This window comes from Leptodactylus fuscus, chromosome 6 (assembly GCF_031893055.1).
Source record: "Leptodactylus fuscus isolate aLepFus1 chromosome 6, aLepFus1.hap2, whole genome shotgun sequence".
Taxonomy (NCBI): Eukaryota; Metazoa; Chordata; class Amphibia; order Anura; family Leptodactylidae; genus Leptodactylus; species Leptodactylus fuscus.
This window is the reverse complement of record NC_134270.1, coordinates 107,075,411-107,098,379: the sequence shown is the minus strand read 5'-3', so window position 1 is coordinate 107,098,379 and position 22,969 is coordinate 107,075,411. Positions and strand designations below refer to the sequence as shown.

General features: G+C 41.2%; 1 protein-coding gene across 1 annotated transcript in view; it reads left to right on the top strand.

The window, feature by feature from the left end:
- Window positions 1-22,969, top strand: part of COL9A3 (collagen type IX alpha 3 chain) — a 41,309-nt gene that overhangs the window by 6,859 nt on the left and 11,481 nt on the right. The window contains exons 3-15 of the mRNA XM_075277006.1: window positions 8,851-8,886; window positions 10,153-10,224; window positions 11,854-11,907; window positions 14,410-14,445; window positions 14,978-15,001; window positions 16,277-16,330; window positions 17,813-17,866; window positions 18,243-18,284; window positions 19,663-19,719; window positions 21,392-21,445; window positions 22,409-22,462; window positions 22,651-22,704; window positions 22,870-22,923. Coding sequence (XP_075133107.1) covers window positions 8,851-8,886; window positions 10,153-10,224; window positions 11,854-11,907; window positions 14,410-14,445; window positions 14,978-15,001; window positions 16,277-16,330; window positions 17,813-17,866; window positions 18,243-18,284; window positions 19,663-19,719; window positions 21,392-21,445; window positions 22,409-22,462; window positions 22,651-22,704; window positions 22,870-22,923 — 645 coding nt within the window. The remainder of the gene's footprint in view (window positions 1-8,850; window positions 8,887-10,152; window positions 10,225-11,853; window positions 11,908-14,409; window positions 14,446-14,977; window positions 15,002-16,276; window positions 16,331-17,812; window positions 17,867-18,242; window positions 18,285-19,662; window positions 19,720-21,391; window positions 21,446-22,408; window positions 22,463-22,650; window positions 22,705-22,869; window positions 22,924-22,969) is intronic.

Sequence of the window (22,969 nt, the reverse complement as noted above, 5' to 3'; positions counted from 1 at the left end):
CAATGCTATGACATCATCACACATACCTAAGACATTTTGTGTCTGCTTTATTGGTGGCTTGCGATTTACAAGACAGAGTCACAGACTGAGTTTTAACTAGATAGGTGTTTTACAGGCGCTAATCTAGTTAACGGTAAAGTATATATTAATGGTGGGCCCCACAGAGGCAGAGGGTCCGCAGTAGCCTAGGAGTAGGAGGGCAGCCTAGGCTCCTAGGCCGTGTGCTTCACGTCAGGTACAGTTACTTGCAGAGCGATGTACCTGAAGGGACACAAGCAGACCAGGGCCCCTCCCGATAGTGCCGCCTGAGACGGCCACTTCACTTCGCCTCATTAAAGATGCGCCCCTGACTCCAGCGGGGAATGGATTATGAAGAATGGCCTGGAAAATCTGCTTCTATGTCCTTCCCTTTTATATAATGACCATGGCTGACCTTCTCACTGATTTTATAAGAGTGCCCGAAGAGAGCCAGAGCATCTTTAAGGCTGAGGCCACATGTTGTGAAAAAGCTGAGTTATTTGTTGTAGATTTTGTTGTGTTTTGGGGGGTTTTTTGAGCCAAAGACAAGAGTGGTTTTAGCAGAACAGAGAACTTTAATGGTGTGTTCACATGGAGGAAAAGGTCGCGGAAACATTTTCCGCCGTGTGAACATTCTGCGCCACTCGCCGAGATGTAATGCTGATGCAGCATCGGCATTCCATTGCAGCATCCAGCTCCTGTGTTGGCCCGAATGAATGGGCCTAACACTGGAGCGTGTCTCAAGCCGTGGATGCCGCGACAAGATAGGGCATATTGTTTCTTTTTTTTCCACAACTAGCTAGCAGAAAAAAGAAGCAAGCGGCTTCCATTAGTCAATGGGAGCCGTTTTTGGCAGCAGATTCCGTGTCAAAATCCGCTGCCTAAAAACTCCATTTGAACTAGCCCTAAGTGTTTCCTTTATATTTCCTATTCCTTTTAATATCATTCTTCAATTTGTCTTCAAAAACTTCAGCAAAACTTACAACAAAAAATGCAGCTTTTCTGCAATGTGTGACATCATTCTTAAGAAGGGTTATCTACCTTTTTAATATTGATGGCTTATTCTTAGGATAGGCCATCAGTTTTAAAGGGAGTCCATCATTGTAATTTTTTGTTTTTAACTAATCCCACCACTATATGGCCTTTAGAAAGGTTATTCATGGCATACCTGTGGTGAATAAATTGATTCTGCCGCTTTGCAAAAAAAAAACAATAATAATAATTTTTGGTATGTGTAATTCTTTCAAATTGGAGCACAGGGGGCGTTACTCCTGAGGTCTGAGCACACCCACGTCATCACCAATGTCCATCCAATGCCCACTGTGCCAGTCGGTCATTGTTAGTATTATATCTATCTGTATATTTTGTGTACTGTATGTAACCCCCAAATGTAAAGCACCATGGAATTAATGGTGCTATATAAATAAACAATAATAATAATAATAATAATAATAATTCCTCACCACCCCTTCTTTCACTGTGGACGCCTCTTCCTCTTCAGCAGTTTTTCTCATCGGCGTGAGTGAAATCTCGCACACGTGCTCTATACTGAGATTTCATTCACACTGATGAGAAAATCTGATGATGATAACTTGCCAACTTTTGTTGACAAGAATCCAGGAGTTCTAGACCATGCAATGAAAATTTAGGGGGCTACCATGCCCAGGAAATTTTATCCCACCGCTAGTGAACACCTAGCCTGACTCTTCAGGGAGGTTCCAGAAAGTGGAAAGCTGTGTACATGATTCCAATAATCATACATATGAAAGGAAAGTCTTCCTTTTGTATTCATCATTCTAGCAGTTATAATCTCTTTTGTTCAGAATTTCTAATGGATCAGATCTAAAGACTGTGCTGTGAAACCACCCTAGGAGAAATGGTACTGTGCAATGCCCATGTGGAGAATACAGGATTACAGGAGAGGAACTGTGCAGTTTCCATATAGAGTATACAAGATTAGAGGAGTGGTATTCTGCTGTGGACATATATGCAGGATAATGATACTAGCGGTGTGCTCATAGCAGTAGCATAGTAGCAGCACTGGGATATATCTAAAGGTGCAGGATAACAGAAATTGTCCTGTGCAATAACCATATGTACAGGATTAGAGTAGTAGTACTTAGCTGTGCCCAGGTCTGCAGGACAGGAGAAGTACTGCGCTGTGTCCATAAATGAAGGATAAGCATAGTAGCACTCTGCCCATATGTGCAGAATAGGACTAGCAGTACTACCGTGTGTCCAAATGTGCAGATTGAGAGTAGTTTTACTGTGCCCATATGTGCAGGATTAGAATAGTAGTACTGACACTGTGCCAAGTTCTGCAGGATAAGAATAATAGTACTACTGTATGTCCACATATGCAGGATGAGCGTTGTAGCTCTGTGCCCATATGTGTAGAATAAGAGTAGCAGAACAGTGTTGGCTCATATGTGCAGGATAAGCAGATCACAGCCATGTGAAAAAACTAAAGGCATTTCAAATGGCAACTTTCTGACTTTAAGAAACACTAAAAGAAATCCAGAAAAATAATTGTGGTAGCCAGTAACAGTTACATTTTTAGAACAAGCACAGGGAATAAATTATGGAATCACTCAATTCTGAGGAAAAAAATTATGGAATCATGAAAAACAAAATAACACTCCAACATATCACTGGGACTTTGTTGCAACACCTCTGGCTTTTCTAACTGCTTGTGGTCTCTGAGGCATTGACTTAATGAGTGATAAACAGTACTATTCAGAGGTGGGATTTACATACAGAAAAGCTAAAAGAAAGCCATCAGTAACACCTAAACAGAAAAAAACAAGGTTACAATGGGCAAAGGAAAGGCAATCGTGGACTGTGGATGACTGTATGAAAGTCATATTCAGTGATGGATCTTGAATCTGCATTGGGCAAAGTGATGATGCTGGAACTTTTGTTTGGTGCCTTCCTATGAGATTTATGCAGACGACTGAAAAGAAGAAAACATGCAAATTTCCACAGACATTGATGATATGGGGCTGCATGTCAGGTAAAGGCCCTGGGGAGATGGCTGTCATTAAATCTTCAATAAATGCACAGGTTTACATTGAAATTTTGGACACTTTTCTTATCCCATCTATTGAAAGGATGTTTGGGGATGATGAAATCATTTTTCAAAATGATAATGCATATTGTTATAGAGCAAAAACTGTGAAAACATTCCTTGAAGAATGACACATAAGGTCAATGTCATGGCCTGCAAACAGTCTGGATCTCAATCCAACTGAAAATCTGTGGTGGAAGTTAAGGAAAATGGTCCATGACAAGGCTCCAACCTGCAAAGCTGATCTGGCAACAGCAATGAGAGAAGGCTGTAGCGAGATTGATGAAGAGTACTGTTTATGTAGTCAATGCCTCAGAGATTGCAAGCAGTTGTAAAAGCCAGAGGTGGTGCAACAAAGTTCTAGTGATGTGTTGGATTGTTATTTTGTTTGTTTTTCATGATTCCATAATTTTTTCCTCAGAATTGAGTGATTCCATAATTTATTCCCTGTGCTTGTTCTAAAAATCTAACTGTTACTGGCTACCACAAATATTTTTCTAGATTTTTTTTTTGTGTGTGTGTGTTTTAAAGCCAGAAAGTTGCCATATGATTTTTTTTTTTTTTTTTTCTACAAAATTGAACAACTCAAGAAATATCAGCAGGGACTGGTGATTCCATAATTTTTTGCCAGGGGTTGTAGTACTGTGCTGTGGACATATAATACTGGTAAAAGTTGTAGGCAGTTGTGGATAAAATACTGCGAAGTAAGAATGCTTTCAAAAATAGAATAGTTTATTTTTGTCAATAAAAAAATCTAAAGTGAATGAGCAAAAGATAAAACAATCACATTACTATTTAGTGTGACCACCTTTTGCCTTCAAAGCTACATTAATTTTTCTAGATACATTTGCAGACAATTTTTTAAGGAACTCAAAGATGAGGTTGTTCCAAACATCTTAAGGTAAATTCATACAGCGGTTTTTTTGACCGGATTTTGACACGGAGGCTGCCTCAGAATCTGGTTCAAAAAACGGCTAGCCGCGACTGGATGCTGTTGCAGTGCACCGGCATCCAGTCGCGGCATTCCGCTCCAAATGAATGGACCTAGTCTGGAGGGAGTTTTCGCGCCGCGGATGCTGCAGCGGATTCTGCTGCAAAAAAGTTAGTTTTTTCTGCGGGGGGCACAAATCCGCCAGTGGGAAAAAAAATAAACCCTTCTCTTTGAAGTCAATGGGAGGCGTTTTTTGGAGCCGGGTTCTGATGTGGATTCTTTGTGAACCCCGTGTGAACTTACTCTTAGAGAACCAACCACAGATCTTCAATGAATGTAGACTTGCTTAAAATCTTCTGTCTAGTCATACAATCCAAGACAGACTGGATGATGCTAAGATCAGGACACTGTGGAAGCCTTATCATCACCAAATATTGTTGTGCTTTAGATTTCTATTTTGTTCTTTTTATCAATTTAGCTAATCGACAAAAAATAAAACTTTGAACACTATTATTTTGAATGTTTTCTTACTGTGCTAATTTTTTTTAATACCTGCCTACAAGTTTTTGGGTTTTTTTTACACAGTACTGTATCTGCAGGATAAAAGTAGTAATGCTGTGCCCATATGTGTAGGATAAGAGTAATAGTACTGTGCAGCGCCCATATATTTAGGATTAGAGTATCCTGGAGTATCCTCTTCTGGATTCTACAGGGGTATATAAATCTAGGTGGGTGGATTGGCTACCATGGGCTCTCTGACCCTTTAGGGTCCATTCACACGGAGGAAAATGGTGAGGAATTTGGTGTGGAATTTCAGTGCTGAAAAAGCCTCCCATTCTTCCATTGACTTCAATGGGTTCCTTTTTCTGCTAGCATAAAAAAGAACCCATTGAAGTAAATGGAAACTAGCAGAAAAAGGAACCCATTGAAGTCAATGGGAGGCTTTTTTTTTTAGCGCTGAAATTCCACACCAAATTCCTCAACATTTTCCTCCATGTGAATGGACTCTTAAAGTCGAAATGCAGGGTCTACATGAAATAAATGCAGGTGGTTCTTGCTCTTAAAATGCATTTTATTGGCCTATATCAAGTGTATCATGGATATGTGTATCAAGTGTATCGTGCTAAGGGGTTCATGAGGAGTAAAAACATACCCTTGTGACTATATATATATATATATATATATATATATATTCAATGTTTTTAAGTCCGGGGCCCCATGTGGCATAAATGCTGCAGTTTGGTAGAGTTGGTAACACTGCGGCAAAAACCTTGGCATTTTATTGCGAATCCCATCCGCACATTGCAGAAAAATACACGCAGCAGAAATACTGCGGAAATCGCAAGCATGTCAATTATACTAATGGAAATGCTGGCAGTTTCCCTATAGGTATAATTGAAGCACACATTCTGCAGAGGAAACTTCTGCGGACTTTCTGTGTAAAGCACTGCAGGAAAAAACGTGATGCGTTTCAGTCGTGTATTTTTCGCATCACTTTTTGCTGCAGCTCACTATATGTAGCATTTAACTAAAAAGCATTTTCTGTAGTGTTTCTCCACAATGTAGGGATGAGAGTCAATTAAATCAAATTCACTTCTCTGGTGTGTACGGTCTCAGCATATTTTGACTTTTTTTCCATTGCGTTTTTTTGTTGCGCGTTATCGCGGTACAGCTAGTTATCAGATTCAAGTTGAGGATGGCTATATCTGTATACAATGTATGGAGAAACAGACATACCACAAGAAGGAGAAGCATATGAGCAGCACCATAACAGTCTGAAAGGGGCAATATCAGCTTCATAGATGAAGAATTTTTGGTCAACTAGTCACCCATCTTCATTACAACTCCAACAAACAATGCTCAGGAAAGCGAGTATAAAAATATAATAATCATCTTTATTGAATCCAATGTTACTGAACATACAACTGACAATATAAATCCATACCACCACAGAAGACATATGGTCCCAGATCAATTAACAATCTGTGTACGAGTTAGTCCTAGTATAGAAATAATCCTCAAATATAATATATAACAAAGTAACGGTAGGTTCACACCTGCGTTCCTCTTTCCGTTCTGTGCTTTCCGTTTTCTGCATGCCAGAAGACGGAAACCATAGACCGGGTCCGGCCGTGAGCGGCAGTGAGCGTTTTATGCTCTCCGCCGCGAAACCGGATTTTTTTTATCCGGACACAGAGTACTGCATGTCCGACTCTGTGTCCAGATTATAAAACCCGGTTTCGCGGCGGAGAGCATAAAACGCTCACTGGCGCTCACGGCCGGACATCTCTCTCACCCATTCAAATGAATGGGTGAGAAAGTCTCCTGCAGGTTTCCGTCTCCTGCTCTGTTTTAGGCAGGAAACGGAAACCTGCATAACGGAGTTCACAACGCTGATGTGAACGAGCCCTAAATGGGTAATTTGACCCAATTCACATCTGTGTTTGGGTTTTCATTTCGGGGAGTTCACTTGGGAACAGAAAACTATACACATTAAAAAGCAGTTACCTAAGGAAACCACATGGACCCCATAGACTATAATGAGGTCTTTGTGGTTTCCGCACGAAACATGTGGAGAGAAAAGTGCTGCTTGCATCTGTGGCCATATTAGGTACAACGTCTGGCACCGACCTCCATCTCCGAATAAAAATTAGAAACAAATTTCTTGGACAAAGAAAGACATTGAAGCACCAAGTATAGTAGGAAAATATTCATTACATCCTAGTTTAACTTCATTTACATGAGAATGGAGAACTCTTTCAGTTTTTTATTATCCCCTATAATTTCATTCTTGGTTTAGAGCAACTTTACACAACATATCAATGAATGCCGATGGCTTGGTTAATTCAGCTCACATGTGCGGCTGAATTTCCATCATCGAATTTCGGCAATGTATTTTCCTTAAAATCACTGCAAAATTACTAGATTTGGCCAAGGCACACCTGTAGGAATTGCTACCGTTCTCCCACTTTTTTTCAATTTTGAATTGTAAAGGTTAAAATGCTGAATAGAAGGTGCACACAGACTGGGTACCATAGCAGTGGCCGCACCACATCAGAGCTCTGAAGGTAGAAGATAACTGTGCAAATCAACAGTGCTGAGAAGTCAGGGTTAGACTGAATGGTAAGGGGGAGCGCAGGGGTATGCAACTACCTGCTATTATGGTAATAGTGCCTTAATAGCGTCCCTGTGCAGGTAATAGCCCCCCTTTACATAAGTAATATTACTTCTTTCTTGATGGCCATTTCCCATTTCTCACCCCTTTAGTGTTCTGTAACAAAGGGTGCTAAAGGGGCAGAAGATGGCAAATGGGTATCAAGGCGGCACTGAACAAAAGGACATTTAGGATATACATGGCAGAATCCGCCACTAAGAATCTTCCTCCAACTTGCAAATGCATCTTTTTTCAGCTAACAGAAAAAAATAAGCATCCTACCCATTCTTCAGGCAAATTCCACCCTATCCTCTGAGTGAAATGAATAGAAGTAGAAATATTTCTGTTGAAGTCAGTGTTTCCGTGACAGATTTTGTATGGCGAGTCCCACCACAAAATATGCTGCACAATACCATAATAAGTTCATGTTTTCTGGACTGTATTGCAGTTGCAAATCCCTTTCAGAACTCAGATTTTATGACCCAAACTTAAAGGGTTACACTAGTTCCTTTTTATTGATGACATCTTCAGGTCACTGAAAAAAAACAGAGGGGGTCTGACACTTGAGATCCCTGCTGATCAGCTTTTGAAGGGGCCACAGCGCTCATACAAGTACTGCCACCCCTTCACTGTTTACACCACACATCAGTCCCTTGAAACATCTGATCAGTAGGTGTTCCTAGTAATGAAACCCCATTAGTCTTTGAGGATAGGTCATCAATAAAAAGGAACTAGAATAACCCTTTAAAAGACCATAGGGATCTCTCATGCAGTAAGTTTTGGTAACTAGACCTGAGGATGTATTAGGGATTTGTGAGGACTTTTTCTTCAAATGGGTGAGGGGCATCACAAGTTGGTTCTGCACAGATCGTTGCCTGACCTAAGGTCATGCCTGACTACCAACAATTTCTCAAGTGGCCAACCTGCTGCTTGTAATTCATGTTTACCTGCAGCCTTAAAGGTGTTGTTGCCATTGTTTAAAAAGACCTTATGGCCGGGGGCCCACGCAGCATAAATGCTGCAATTTGGCTGCGGTGGAAACACCTTGACAAAAACGCGTTTTTACTTTTCCTGCAAAGTGGATGGGATTCTGGCTAATCCCATCCACACATTGCAGAACAAAAATCTGCAGTGGAAATGCTGCAATTTCTAAAACACTTGTGTTTTTGTAAATCACAACATGTCAATTATACCTACGGAAATGTTGGCGTTTTCTGGATAATTACGCTATGTTCTACGTACTAAGTTCTCCCGCAGGAGAAATGTGGTTTTACATAGCACTTATTTACATAAATGGGTGACTCGCATCCAGGTGCTATTCTGTTAATTTGCTATTTGCTGTAGGGCCGTTCACATCACTCTTTTAGCATCCAGATGGCATACTATGCTTTTGTGTCTGACAAAAACAAATGCTTGGAAACAGCTTCTATGAAAAGGGATGGCCATCCATTTGCATCTATTTTCAGAATTTTTTTTTTTTTTCCTTAATAAAACGGATGCAAAAAATGAGATGTGAATGGCCCCTAACAGAGGTGGATCCTGACTGGGAGACCCTCTTTGTACATGCATATGTACTGGGATTATAATCATTGAATAATTAGCAACCTTATTAGATGTTTGTTTTTTTGTTTTTTTTTTCTAAACACAAATACTAATCTGAATTTTATTTTTATCTTTCAGGGTGAAACTGGCCCCCCTGGTTTACCTGGACCCCCAGTAAGTACAAGCAAAATATTGTATATATAACATACATTCCACCCTTCCTGCAATGGAAATCATCTCTCCATGCACTGACTTCCTAGTCAGATTGTAGCCGAGACCCCATGTGGCGTAAATGTTGTGGTTTGCCTGCAGCGGAAACGCCACAGAAAAAGAATGTGGAGTTTCGCAGTCACATGGATACGATTGTGATTCTAGTGAATCCCATCCCCACTTTGCGATAAAATATGTACAGCGGACACGCTGCAATTTGCAAAATTGACACAGTTTTGGAAATTGCAGAATATCAATTACACCTACGGAAAAGCCAGAAGTTTCCCTATAGGTATAATTGAAGCAGAAAGTTGGCAGAAGAAACCTGTGTGAACGTTCTGTGCAAAGTGCTGCGGGAAGAGCTGTAATGCATTGCTGCTGAAGTATTCCTGCAGCACTTTCTGCTGTGGGATGCTACGTGGGGCCTTAGCCAATGGAGGGCTTCTACTTATACACAACTGCTAATTAAAACGGACAGAACTACAGTGCAAAGCATGGAAAAGAGACATAGCAGGAGCCTCTGAAAAGATAGAAAGTGGCTTTTAGATTGCTTCATATTCCAATTGACTATGCAGCTAAAGTGGAATAACTGTGATAGAACCCAGAGACAGAGAACAGCTCATCAGAACATACTGGAGGTTTAGGACTATGTTTGCACACCAAATTTTGCAGCTGATTTTGAGGTGGATTCTGCCTCAAACTCAACCCCAAATTCCACCCGTAGGCTGATGCCCCACATTGCAGAAACACAGCTTTTTTGTTGCAGATTTTGTTGTATTTTATTGAGCCAAATCCAAAAATGGCCATAGAAGGATTGTGAAATATATAGAAAGTACTTACATGTCTAACTTCTGCTCAATTTACTCCTGGTTTTGGCTCAAAAAAACGCAACAATATCTACAACAAAAAAAGCTGTGTTTTCATAATGTGGAGCCTCAACCGGAAACTGTCTCCCATTCTTTTCAGCTGGAGGCAGCAAGGGACACTTCTGTTATTTCAGGGCGCCGAACAAAGAAGTGTCCTACGGGATCTTTCCTCAGATTCCGTAGCTGCTTTAGCAGCAGAGTCAATGGAGTGAGGTTATCACTGATTAGCCCTATTGTTTCTGATCAGCGAGCAAGAGTGGAATTTGGAGAGAAATCCGAGGTAGAAGGCCGCCTTAAATTTCTCTGCAAATTCTGTTATGTAAACCTGCCCTGTACACTTATATTTATTTTCATACTTATAAAGGGTCCAAAAGGAGCCCCTGGAAAACCAGGAGAACCTGGAAAAGCTGGACTGTCTGGACTTCCAGGTATTGATGTAAGTAATTTACTTTTGTTTACCTATAGGATAATTGAACATGCACATTTCATCATGCCAAGATTAGCAGAACTGCATGATCCTAGTGCCACATAGGCATGGAAGCTACCTCGTAAGTCATGATGTACCTAATGTCTATTAGCAAAACAGTCCCATAAATACATACAACGGGAGGAACTTATCAACACAACTATGCCACTTTTTTGGCATAGATGGGTGGTAATGTGGCGTATCTGCTCGTGGGCGGAGTGGGGTGGAGAAGGCATGTCAGGGATGCTTTGGGCCAACATATTAAGTATAACTAAAGCTACCATGAGTTATACATGAATTCTCCACTAGCTCTTGACTGGTGTAGACTTTAATAATGGCACACAGACATGCATCTAATACATTAAATGGGTTGTCCAGTTTCAGCAAAGAAATGTTATTGTTTGTATAATGAAAGCTCTACAATTTTCCAATATAATTTCTGTATCAAATTAGTTTTCTAGATCTCTGCTTGCGGTCATTCATTCTGTCACCTCTAGTGGATAAAATGGTCATGTGATCTGCAGTCCATGGTCATGTGATAGATAACCAGAGGCACGGCTCGTTATAGTCATAGCACAGTAATCAGACATCTGCCTGGTAACGAGCTGTGCACCTGTGTGCTTATCACATGACCATGGACTGTAGATCACATGACCATGGACTGTAGATTAGAATTGTATCCACTGGAAAGAAGCAGAATGAATGACGGCAAGCAGATATCTAAAAAAATCCAAACTATCAGAAACTGATACAGTAAATTTATTGGAAAATTTTAGAACTTTTCATTACATAAACTCTAACATTTGTTTGCTGAAACTGAGCAATCCCTTTAAGAGGCCAAAGCCATTTTTGATCATTGAGAAGGGCCTTTTATTAAGGCTGGTGTATGAAACACCGGTGCCCAATGTGTTGAGCTTCTGTGGAGTTTCTGACTTATTTATTAACCCAGAAATGTTGTGCCATTTTGTCTTTTGAGAACACTCACTTCACTTTTGAAATATGGGTAAGAAAGTGGGTATGTTTAGCCTGTCTGAGTGGAATGTTTGATAAATTTGGCACAAATAGATTCCCCCATTGTTCATACGGTTTATACCTCTAATAATTGTGGCACATCTCAGAAAGAGTATATGGCAGAACTAAACTCCAGCAAAGTGCAATTTTTGTAGCAAATCTGACATGCACAAATAATGTCTTCTTTTTCCAAGCAATATTGCTTAATGAGTATGCCCATTATACCCTAGCATGGAAGCAACATTTCCAGCTGTATGAGCTACATTCCCTCTACAGTCAGTAAATGAATGAGTTCAGTAAAGTGCAAGTCCTAATGCAAAATCTACCTGCCCTGTGCAATATATAACACTGGTGTCTAATGTGACAGAGGAATCTTGGGCCCTCGTCAAGTACCATACTTGAGTATGACTACAACCTTTGCGCTCCCTATAGCTATGTCCCAAGGTGTGCGTGCGTGTGTGTGTGTGTGTGTGTGTGTGTGCGTGTGCATGTGTATATATATATATATATATATATATATATATATATATATATATATATATATATATATATATATAATCACCAAGATTATTTATTTTTGTTTTCTAGGGTTTAACTGGACCTGATGGGAAACCTGGCCCTGATGGACCACCAGGAGAACGGGTATGTGGTCTGTTGTAAAATCTAAACTGACAGATGGGTTTCTCAGCTATCTAAAGGTTGAATTACTGGCATATTACTTCACAATCCCATCCCATGTTGATGGAACCAAGCTGCAATAGCAGATACAACCTGTGAACAGGTGTGGCACCATTACTTAGCATGTATAATAGGCCGTTTATCACTCATTTCTATTATAGATGAGCAAACACTATTCAAAACAGCCGTTTCGAATAGCACGCTCCCATAGAAATGAATGGACGTAGCTGGCACGTGGGGGATTAAGCGGCCGGCTGACGCAAAGTCTGCGTGCCAGCTGCTTCCATTCATTTCTATGGGAGCGTGCTATTCAAAACGGCTGTTTCGAATCGTGTTCGCTCATCTCTAATTACTATCGTCTTGTACTTTTATCTTTCTCCTAGTCTTCTATCATCATCTTTTTTTCTTAATTTACCTACATTTTTCCAATATTCCTCATTAGAGATGAGTGAGTAGTATTTGATCGAGTAGGTATTCGAACGAATACTACGGTATTCGAAATACTCGTACTTGTTCGAATACTCGTACTTGTTCGAATACTATCGCTATTCGCAGTAAAGATTCGATTAAGAACAAGCATTGATTTGCTGAATGCTATACACTGTATAGCGTTCAGCAAATCAACGCTGGTTCTGCAGAAGGCTTGTCCTTGCTAGTCCTTGCTAGGGAGAGCTGGCAGCTTGCGGTTATGTGGGAGCTGACTTTTTCTCATAGGAATGCATTGACCAGCGCTGATTGGCCGAATGCTATACAGTGTAAAGCATTCGGCCAATCAACGCTGGTTCTGCCGGAGGCTCGTCTTTGAGGAGACGGAGTCTAAGATCAGATCACAGCAGTCTCCATTGTGGTCTGATCTTAGACTCCACCTCCTCACAGACGAGCCTCCGGCAGAAGCAGCATTGATTGGCCGAATGCTGTACACTGTATAGCATTCAGCCAATCAACGCTGGTCAATGCATTCCTATGAGAAAAAGTCAGCTCCCGCATATCGCAAGCTGCCAGCTCTCCTGACTAACAAAGACGAGCCTTCTGCAGAACCAGCGTTGATTTGCCGAATGCTATATACTGTATAGCATTCGAAAAATCAACGCTGGTTCTGCAGCAGACTCTACCTTGCTAGTCTGCAGAGCTGGCAGCTTGCTGTTACGAGGGAGCTGACTTTTTCTCATAGGAATGCATTGACCAGCATTCATTGGCCAGTGTATAGCATTCGGCCAATCAATGCTGGTTCTGCAGGACAAGTAAGGGCTGGTTCACATTAGCACTTGCCTCCCGTCCGGAAGGAGTCTGCAGGAGGACTTCCCCCCCCCCCCCCCCCGAACGGAATATCAGCGCAATTGCAAGCGCTGTGCAGTTAAAACGCACGGACCCCATAGACTGTAATGGGGTCCATGCGTTTTAACTGCACAGCGCCCCTCCTAAACACTCTCCTCCTGCTACTCGTGGACTTGGTGACTCTCCTTTAGTCGAATAGTGGTTTCCCCTGAAACGAGAATTTTTTCCCATAGACTATAATGGGATTCGATATTCGATCGCATAGTCAAATATTGAGGCTCTACTCGAAACGAATATCGAATCTTGAATATTTCACTACTCGCTCATCTCTATTCCTCATCGTTCACAGACTTCTTCCTATCATTGCCTCATTTTTCTACAATCATCATTCTTTATTGCCTTCTAGTATCATTGTGTACCCCCCTTTCATACAATCATTTAATCATCTACTTCCATTTGATGATACATCATCCATGCTTTATCATTGTCTTCTTTCATAAATTATCATCATTCAGCTCCATTATAGTAGGAGGATATACTCTATTTTCCAAGTGAGTTGCCTACGACAACAAAAAGTAAGATTCCCAGGCACTAATGAATATTTAGATAACAAACCACCACGACTCCAGTGCTTTATACTAGAAGACATTTAGATAACGTAGTATGGGGTCCCAAACCACCCACATTGCCATATGCTGTTGAGGTTTCGCAACTTGTAATATTTGAGAGCATTTAGTTACTATAAGGGCTTGTTCACACAGGGGGCGGTGGGGCAGATTTTGGCACCCAGAGTGACACAGGCAGCCGCGTCACTCTCTGGTCAAAACCCGCCTGCCACGACCGTTGCAGTCGCGGCTTCCCCCTCCAGAGTTGGCTCAAATGAATGGGCCGACTTCGGAGGTTTCTGCCGCCAGCGAACTGCGGAATCCGCCTGAAGAAAGGGCAGCTCGCTTCTTCTCCATAGACCACCATTGTATGGAGGCGGATTTTGAGGCGAAATCCGCTGTCAAAATCCACCTGCTTGCCCCTCGTGTGAACCAGCCTTAACATTAGCCATATGCTTATATCAGGTTGGCAGCTTGGTAATTTAGTATTTTTACATGTATGACTATCCATAGACAAGATAAGTATGGAACCCCGATAGACAACAGTCAAGTTTCCTTAACTTCTCACATCTGTATCCTCTTTTAGGGAGACATTGGACTACCCGGACCTGATGGATCTCCAGTAAGTATTAACTTAGACCTGAGACACTTAACATTTTAGGCAGTTACTTCAAGCATGGTGGACTGAGCAACCTTCTTGGTTTTAAGAAATCTTGAAGCTACTTATGTTCCACATTGGCACTAAGGATATCTACTTTCTTGTCCATCATTACCTACCATAGAATGGATTCTAGCACAGAGTGGAAGAGAAATATTTCTAAAGAAAAAGTTTCATATGTTTCCCTTCTTCTATAAGAGTCCAGTCCAATTCTAGTTTAATAATGAAGGTCGAGAGGAAGAGAAAGACCTATAACAAAACCCTAAATGGGGCTCAGAGATTGGTGCCCCCTTACGGTCTTAATGTCATAACGCTCATGATGCCTCCTCTTTATTTTTATGACGTGGGCCCCTTATTCTTTTACCCCTGGTCGCCTCTATGTACATATGCCCTTGTTTATGGTCTAATTCTACAGTATCCCAGACTGACCATTCTTTGTAAAACTGCTCATTGCTAGTTTTTTTTTCAGTGATCTTATTTTTACTTTTCTTTGTAGGGGAGAGGACCACCTGGACCTCCTGTAAGTCTGATATTCCATATTATATTATATATTAATATACATATATCTAATATTTTGTAAAGTAAGTAACATGAATTTTTTTGTTGAAGGGGTGGGATATATTAGGTAGAAAGGGAACAGTCAGTTCTTGAAGTTGATTTGTTGGAAGCAGGACAAATGAAAAAGTATAAGGATCTGAGTGACATGGTCAAAGTATCTCTATAATGGCAGGTCTTTTGGGGCCTTACTGGTATGTTCTGATTAGTATCTAATAAAAGTGTTCCAAGGAAGAACATTTGGAGAACAGGTGACAGGGTTATGGGCACCAAATGCTGACTTATGTGTGTCCAATCCATAGAGGACCAACCTTTCAAGCAAATTACAGGACCCACAGTATCTTCTGCTGACATCTTAGTGCCAGATAATTTGCAACAACTTTAGGGTATGTTCACACGGTGGAAAATGAAGAGGAATTTCTCTTCATTATCTGCCACTGGTATTGTCGCCCACAGTCTAGCCGCGATGGGATGCTGATGCACTGCAGAATGGACAGAAGAATGGACCAAATCAGCAGGGAGTCTCAAGCCGCGGATGCTGTGGCTGAATCATCTTTGGAATACGCGGCAAAATCGAGCAGGACGCTTATTTTTTCTGCATCCAGCTGTGATCTGTGGCTCCCATTGAAAAGAATGGGAGGCAGATTCCAGGCGGAATCTGCCTCAGATGTGGGGGCGAAATCCGCCCCCAAATCCATGGCAAACTCCACTATGTGAACATACTCTTAGAAGTTTTGGGAACTCTTTTTTTGATAGGTCAGTATTGTTTTGGTGTTATGTTGAGAGATTTATATAATATTATGCAGGTGGTTTTACAGTTAAGCAGGTTAACAGTGTTAGTTGTATACACTATATTTTACCATTTTATCCACATTGGGGCAGATTTATCAATCTCTTTATGCCAGAAAACTGGTGTAGATGAATGATAATGTGATGCACATTTGGCGCAAGACCCTTTCTGGCACCAAATGTTAGCCACAGCCCCCATTCAGCACCCCTGCTCATCACATTCTGTGTGTTGCACAACAGTTTTCTGACTAAAGTTATAGTATGATACATCAGTCTTAATAAATCTGCCCTACTATATGCCTTATACTTGATGTTTTCCTTGACATCAAACAGCCTGCTTGTTCGGATTACTACCATTGTTCATTTTCTTAGTTTGTTCATCTGAGTTTGTGGATTAACACTTTTTGGGGGATCAGTCTTATTCTAATTGGTTTCTCTACTGCTCAACCAGGGTCTTGCTGGATCAAGTGGTTTACCAGGCGGTAAAGGACCCCAAGGTCCTGCGGTAAGTTGTTTAGCCACATCTATGATATTTAGAATAATCTATTGAAAGGACAACATTGGCCAAACCTAAAAGAGTGGGCTATGTCTTCTGGTTAGCAGCTCAGTATTAGTGCTGTGGTATGGATGTAGAAATACTATTAACATTTATACACCAAGAAATTTATGAGGTCTTTGTAGAAGGTAGGGTTGGACCCTCAGAATACATTGCTCTGGGGGATTTAACATACCCCAATCTAACTCTCTGGTGCTCCAGTTTAGATTGGGGGAAACTAGAGGGGGACATTAAACTCGGGCAGCTGAAAACAGACATTAAACCGTAGGGGTAGCTGGAGGGTAAACTGGGGGCAACTAGAGTCAGACAGGTCCCCCTCCAGCTACCTGCACGATTTAATGCCCCTTCCAGTTGTCCCCAGTTTAATGTTCCCCTAGTTTAAGTGCCCCCTTCATCTACCCCCAGTTTCATGTGCCCCCTCCATTTTTCTACCAGTTTCATATCCCCTTTCATCTGCCCCATTTCATGTCCCCCCTTCATCTCTCCCCCAGTTTCATGTCCCCCTCCTCCATCTCTGCCCCTAGTATAACATTCACCCTCAATTTCTGCCCCCAGAATAACATTCCCCCTCCATATCTGCCCCCAGTATAACATCCCCCCTCAATCTCTGCCCCCAGTATAACATTCCCCCTCCATATCTGCCCCCAGTATAACATTCCCCCTCCATCTCTTCCCCAGTATAACATTCCCCCTCCATCTCTGCCCCCAGTATAACATTCCCCCTCCATATCTGCCTCCAGTATAACATTCCCCCTCCATCTCTGCCCCAGTATAACATTCCCCCTCCATCTCTGCCCCCAGTATAACATTCCCCCTCCATCTCTGCCCCTAAGTTACTGAGACACACACACACACACACACACACACACACACTCCACCCTGCATATTACATCCCCCCTCCCTCCCCTCTCAGTACCTTAGGACACACACCACACATCTCCATCTTCTTGCACTGTCCTGCCGGCACTAAGACACGCCTCCCTAGACACGCCTCCCTAGTCAAGCTATGCGGGCCGGACTGAATCAGTCAGAGGGCCGGATATGGCCCGCGGGTCGTATATTGCCCAGGTCTGCCCTAATATAACACTTCTGTAAAAAAAAAATTGGTCAAAAAACTCCATTCCTCAGTGCCCAATAAATTAATGGCCGGTGTATCTATTCATTTGTCTCTGATTCTGGATGTTCTCTTGAGCTATACATGGCTAAAACAATGTAGTGAAGGTCTAAGGCAACTGCCTTTTATTGGAATTTGACACTAAAGTTCTAAACATAAGTGATTTCAATGAAATTACCATGACTTGGTGTACAGCTCACCCATTATATCAAAAACAAGCAAAGATTTTAATATCACAAGCTATTTACCAACTTTGCTTTCTTCTATGGGTATTGATTCCTTTTTTATTTTAATTGAAATTTCTTTTGGTTTTGCAGGGACCCTCTGGCCCACCTGGACTTCCTGGGCCTCCAGGCCCACCGGGCCCTCCAGTAAGTCATACTAATAATATGTATTTTACTTTACACTATTGATAGACCAGACAGGACAAATGTTTATCATTCTTCTGTGTTATGAGTACACCTTGTTTGCATTTCTTAAGTTGTCCATGCACTTGAAACAACTGTTGGCTCAGTTGAGCATGCTTTCAACGGAGAGGCGAGAGCAAAATAAGTCACTGCTAGAAAGTCTGTGCCCAACCATTCTTTCCTCCATTTAATATTGGAGGACTAGAGTTGAGACAATCATCAGCCGATCTTGCTAATCTTGGAATAGGTACCTTAATATGTAGGACTATATAAGTAACATTAGCTGTGATTGACCATACTTTATCAGTTATCATATAGTCTTTACCTTCTCTTACTGTAGGGTCTTCCTGGAGTTGTTCCTGATCGAAATGGAGACCTGCAAGTAAGTAGCCTATAAACAAGGTATTTATACTGTGTGCAGGGGCCACTAAGGGACAAAATAATAGGGACATGTCAAAAGTTCACCACGGGGCCCCCGCCATTCCTAGTTATGCCACTGGTTGTTAGTCTAAATTTTTTCAGGGAACTCAGAGATAAAAAAAAATCTAAACCTTAGCAGCTTGAATGGGTTTATTACTGGTTTTATTATCCAGTATTTCCAATATCCTATTACTAGATTATATCAATGATTAGATCTCATATCCAGATCCTGCCAATGACTAGATCCAATAATTAGTTCCTATCAATGACTAGATCCAATGAATCAACCTTGTCAATGATTAACCCAATTACTAGATACTGTGAATAACTAGATCTCATCAATAACTATATCCATTGACTAAATCTTATCATTGACTGGATGAAATCAGTGACTAGAACACTATTGATGATGAGCTCTAGCAAGTGATTAATAGATGTGAATATATCCAATAACTGTATCTGGTCATTGACTAGATTTCAACAATGACTAGATCCCATGGACTGATCCTGTCAGTAACTAAATTTATTGGTTAGACTGTATTATCGACTTGGTTATTGACTGAATCTAAAGACTAGATTTTGTTACTGACTAGATCTCATAAATAAATGAATCCTATGACAAGATACTACCGATTACTGAGTAAAGCCCTTGTGATATATTCATTTCCATAACTGGCCCATGTAAATGTACCATGTAAATGGCCATTCAGCCAAAAAACAAGCATAATCGATGCTAGATTATCGCTCTGTGTGAACAGGGATTTGCTTGCAACCAGCAATGAAGCTTTATAGGGGAGGAATGATACCAACAAAAATCATTCCTCACCCATGTAGTTTGCATCGACATGTATAAAGGACCGATGCAAGCGAGCACCAATATGTTATATTGTCAGTCAGTGCCGTCACTTTCTGCATCTACTGGTGTAAATGAAACTTTTACTCAATGTCCAGACAATATGAAAGAGTATATTGTGTCAATAATTCAATGACAATCCTGTTAATGTCCAGGTCCGATAATTATTGCTGTGGAAACAAATGAGCACTTAGCATGGTTATCACTACTGCTTACTATCTCGTACAGCTGGGACATCCGTATTCTCCTAGCCTTGCCATAATGCATCATGGTCCATACAGGTCATTCTTTTAATGCACAAAAGCTGATTGGAGTTGTTGCAGTATTCCCCTGTATCCTACAGTAGTGTACTACGCTTTCAGGATTTCTCAGTTTACCATTTGCATTATTTTTTCCTTATGTTTGAGGACACAAAGGAGAACAATTGATCTGGAAATCCAATGATAAAAGTGATATTTTTATTTACTAATATATGTTTCTTCATTAGTGTCCAGCTGTTTGCCCTCCAGGACCCCCTGGTCCCCCTGGAATGCCAGGATTTAAGGTAAATTCCTGAACTAATTAAGACCCCAAAAGACGTCACATCACCATAGTTGCCCATAAGGAGCCCATTTACGTAGACAAGGCTATAATCATTGTTGAAGGCTAATGGTCATTACCTATTGGTCATTCCTCTTCTGTATCTTGCAATCCAGTTAGTCAGTTATCTACAGAAGTGTTTCTCAACCTTTTCAAGCTAAGTACCCCTTTGTGAAAAAAGTTTCAATTGCATACCCCCTAATGGACACTGTGGTGTCTGTCATGTGACAGATCCTGCTCCTGATCTCAAATGGGAAAGAAAAACTAGTGCCAAGGAAATCTATTTTCTTGTGGGGTCACCTGGGCAGAACCGTACTGAAAGTTCTGAGGGTCTTTTAGCTTTGAACCAGCTTTTCACACAGATCATAGGTCAGAAGCTATTTGTCTATTCAGAACAGTCTTCCCACTTCTGTAGAGGAGACCCCCACCTTAGCCCTGACCCGACATCCACCAGTCTATAGTATAGTCTGCACTGTTCAGACAAGTTACTTACAATCACATTTTACATACAACTAGATCTTTCCTTCACTCTCTATATTCTGTCACTCATAGAACCTACATCTCAAAAATATCTCAAACCGTTATTGTTGCCCTGATTTCTGTTTCTCTGTTTCCTTGTAATGGGAACAAAAAGCTGTAATGCTCATGGTCATAAGATGGACAGACAGAGATCTCAGTGGCTCATAGGTCCATTAGGTTTCTGTTATGGTGTCTATCATTTTCTTTTTTCAGCCATAGTTTTTAACAATGAGGACTCCTAACAGAACCTCTGACACAGATATGAAGATACAGTAGCTTTACTGTAACTTACTACTAGTCAGTCTTCCCTTGCTAGATTATTTCCAATCTATTCTAAATGTAGTACTCACAGTCCTAATTCTGTCCAAACTCTACACCAGTGCTTCACGTCTGCATTTCCTGACACCTCTTCCCTCATCTCTATCTACCACCTTCTCCATTTTGTCAATGATCTAGTACAAACATCCTCCAAAATCTGATCCTCTCCTCACAAGCTTTCTGGAGCTGCACCAGTTCTCTGGAATGCACTACCCCAGGCAATCAGGTTAATGCACAAAATCCTTAATTTGTAGGCAGACCTATCACATTCTCCAATCTAACTTTGCCCTATTTTGTCCCCTTTTACACTATTTTGAACTTCATCCTTTCATGCAATACTAATGTCTGCATGCCATGCACTCACATGTATACACAGACACCAGCTGGTGACTGGCACATGCAGCTTTATATGTGCTACCATTGTACAAAGCAAGTGCATCAGCATTCTTTGCAGCCCATTTCTTCATAGATTGTAAGCTTTTGCTAGCAGGGCCTCACTTCTAGTGTTTGAATTGTTTAGTTTGTTATCCTATTCTGAATTAGTCTGTATATAAATCCTATAAATTGTAAAGTGCTAAAGAATATGCCGGCACCATATAAATGAAAATTTGTATTATTTTTATTAAGTTAGAAATGTAAATGCCCTTAAAAATTGAGCCTACAGTACTGTATTTTGGTTCCATCTTCTCAGTCCTAGTATGTATCTTTGCAATGTGGATTTACTTGTATGATGTGAAGGGATTGATTTTACAGTTTCACAGTCACGTCCAAGTATTAACTGTCCATTCTGTGTTTTACAGGGACATACAGGACACAAAGGAGAACGGGGGGAAACTGGAAAGGATGGTCAAAAGGTAATGGTGGGGTTTCTAGGGTTCTTACTGGAATATTGGATAGTCTCATTCACATGGACACTGCAGAAGGGGCCTAATAGCAAGTTTTATTTTATGGTTACTTGTGCTGCTGCTAGTAACATGCCCATCAGTACAAGATGACTCTAAAGTTCAATGCATAGACCAGGGAGAATCTCATTGGACAACACGTGTAGGGATTAGATATGGGTGAACCTACCAAGATTCATTTTGTTTCAGGTGGCCTGGGTCCCTGATTCATTTCAAGTCAAATAAGTTTAGATCAGGAGTGAAATTGTTCTACTCTGGGGTCTGGGCCCAGGGGAGGTGTAAATTTTTTTTTTTTTTTAAATTCTACTCACCTTCCGTCACCTCTTTGCATCTGCTAACGGGATCCTGCGTGGTCTCTTGGTCTCCTCAATGATGTCATGCACCCAGGGTCACCATTGAGACTTGTGATTGGGCTTCAGTGTACACCTGGGCACATCGAGCATCATGACAGGCCTCAGCAGTGACCCTGGGTAAATGACGCCACCAGAAAAGCACTAGACGCTGCAAGGTGGCTCAAAAGAGATGACGGAAGGGGAGTATAAATGACAAAATGGTTTACCCATCTCTAATAGGGATCCAGCAGGCACTGAATCTCTTAAGCCCATCAATGCAGCATAACCAGTTAGGGTCTTGAAAGATTATCAACAGAAGCCCCAAGGCATAGACTTAGATATAGCATTATGGTTTAATACCACTATAATAGGAGGCTTAGATACAACAGCTCAGCTCTGGGAACCAATTTTGGTTCTGTGTTTATCATTTGGCCACCACATGTGTAGCCGATGAACATAAACTATTAAAGGAAAGTCTTGTTTATTTTTCAGTCTTCCTTTGTGTTCAGATTACAAGTAATTTGCAGGTTTAATTGAGTTTCTTATATTCTCTAAAACCGGCTGACTCTGTTCTTCTCTGCAGGGTGAAGCAGGTCCTCCTGGATCCCCGGGAATCCCTGGAAGTGTTGGTTTACAGGTAAGTAAGCTGTATACGCTGTATATAAGATGGTTGTTGCCTGAGATATGCGTGCAGCAGCGGTACCATGGCGAACTACAAGGCTCAGTCTCAACTTGCTGTCATACCATGGAACCAGTTTTTCACCTGCCATAAATAGCGCGCTGAGCAACATAGACATACTAAATATCCATGTTTTGTCTTTTCAGGGACCAAGAGGTGGAAGGGGCTTAGTTGGAGCACAGGGACCAGCAGGAGACCGGGTGAGTACTGTATGCTGTACATGTGCTGTGAAATACATCTAGATTATAACATATTATTATAAACCCTGTTGTAAATCTATAGCCCCCACCATGCTTGAGCAGCTTGCTTGGAGTTATAGCTGATACATTCTTACTTAGAATTAATTTGATGTTTCTTGTTTTTAGGGACCCACTGGATTTAGGGGACCACCTGGTCCTCCAGGACCTCCTGGGAAAGCTGTACGTATGAACTTTAAGAAGCACTCCAGATTTTTGCTAACTTCCC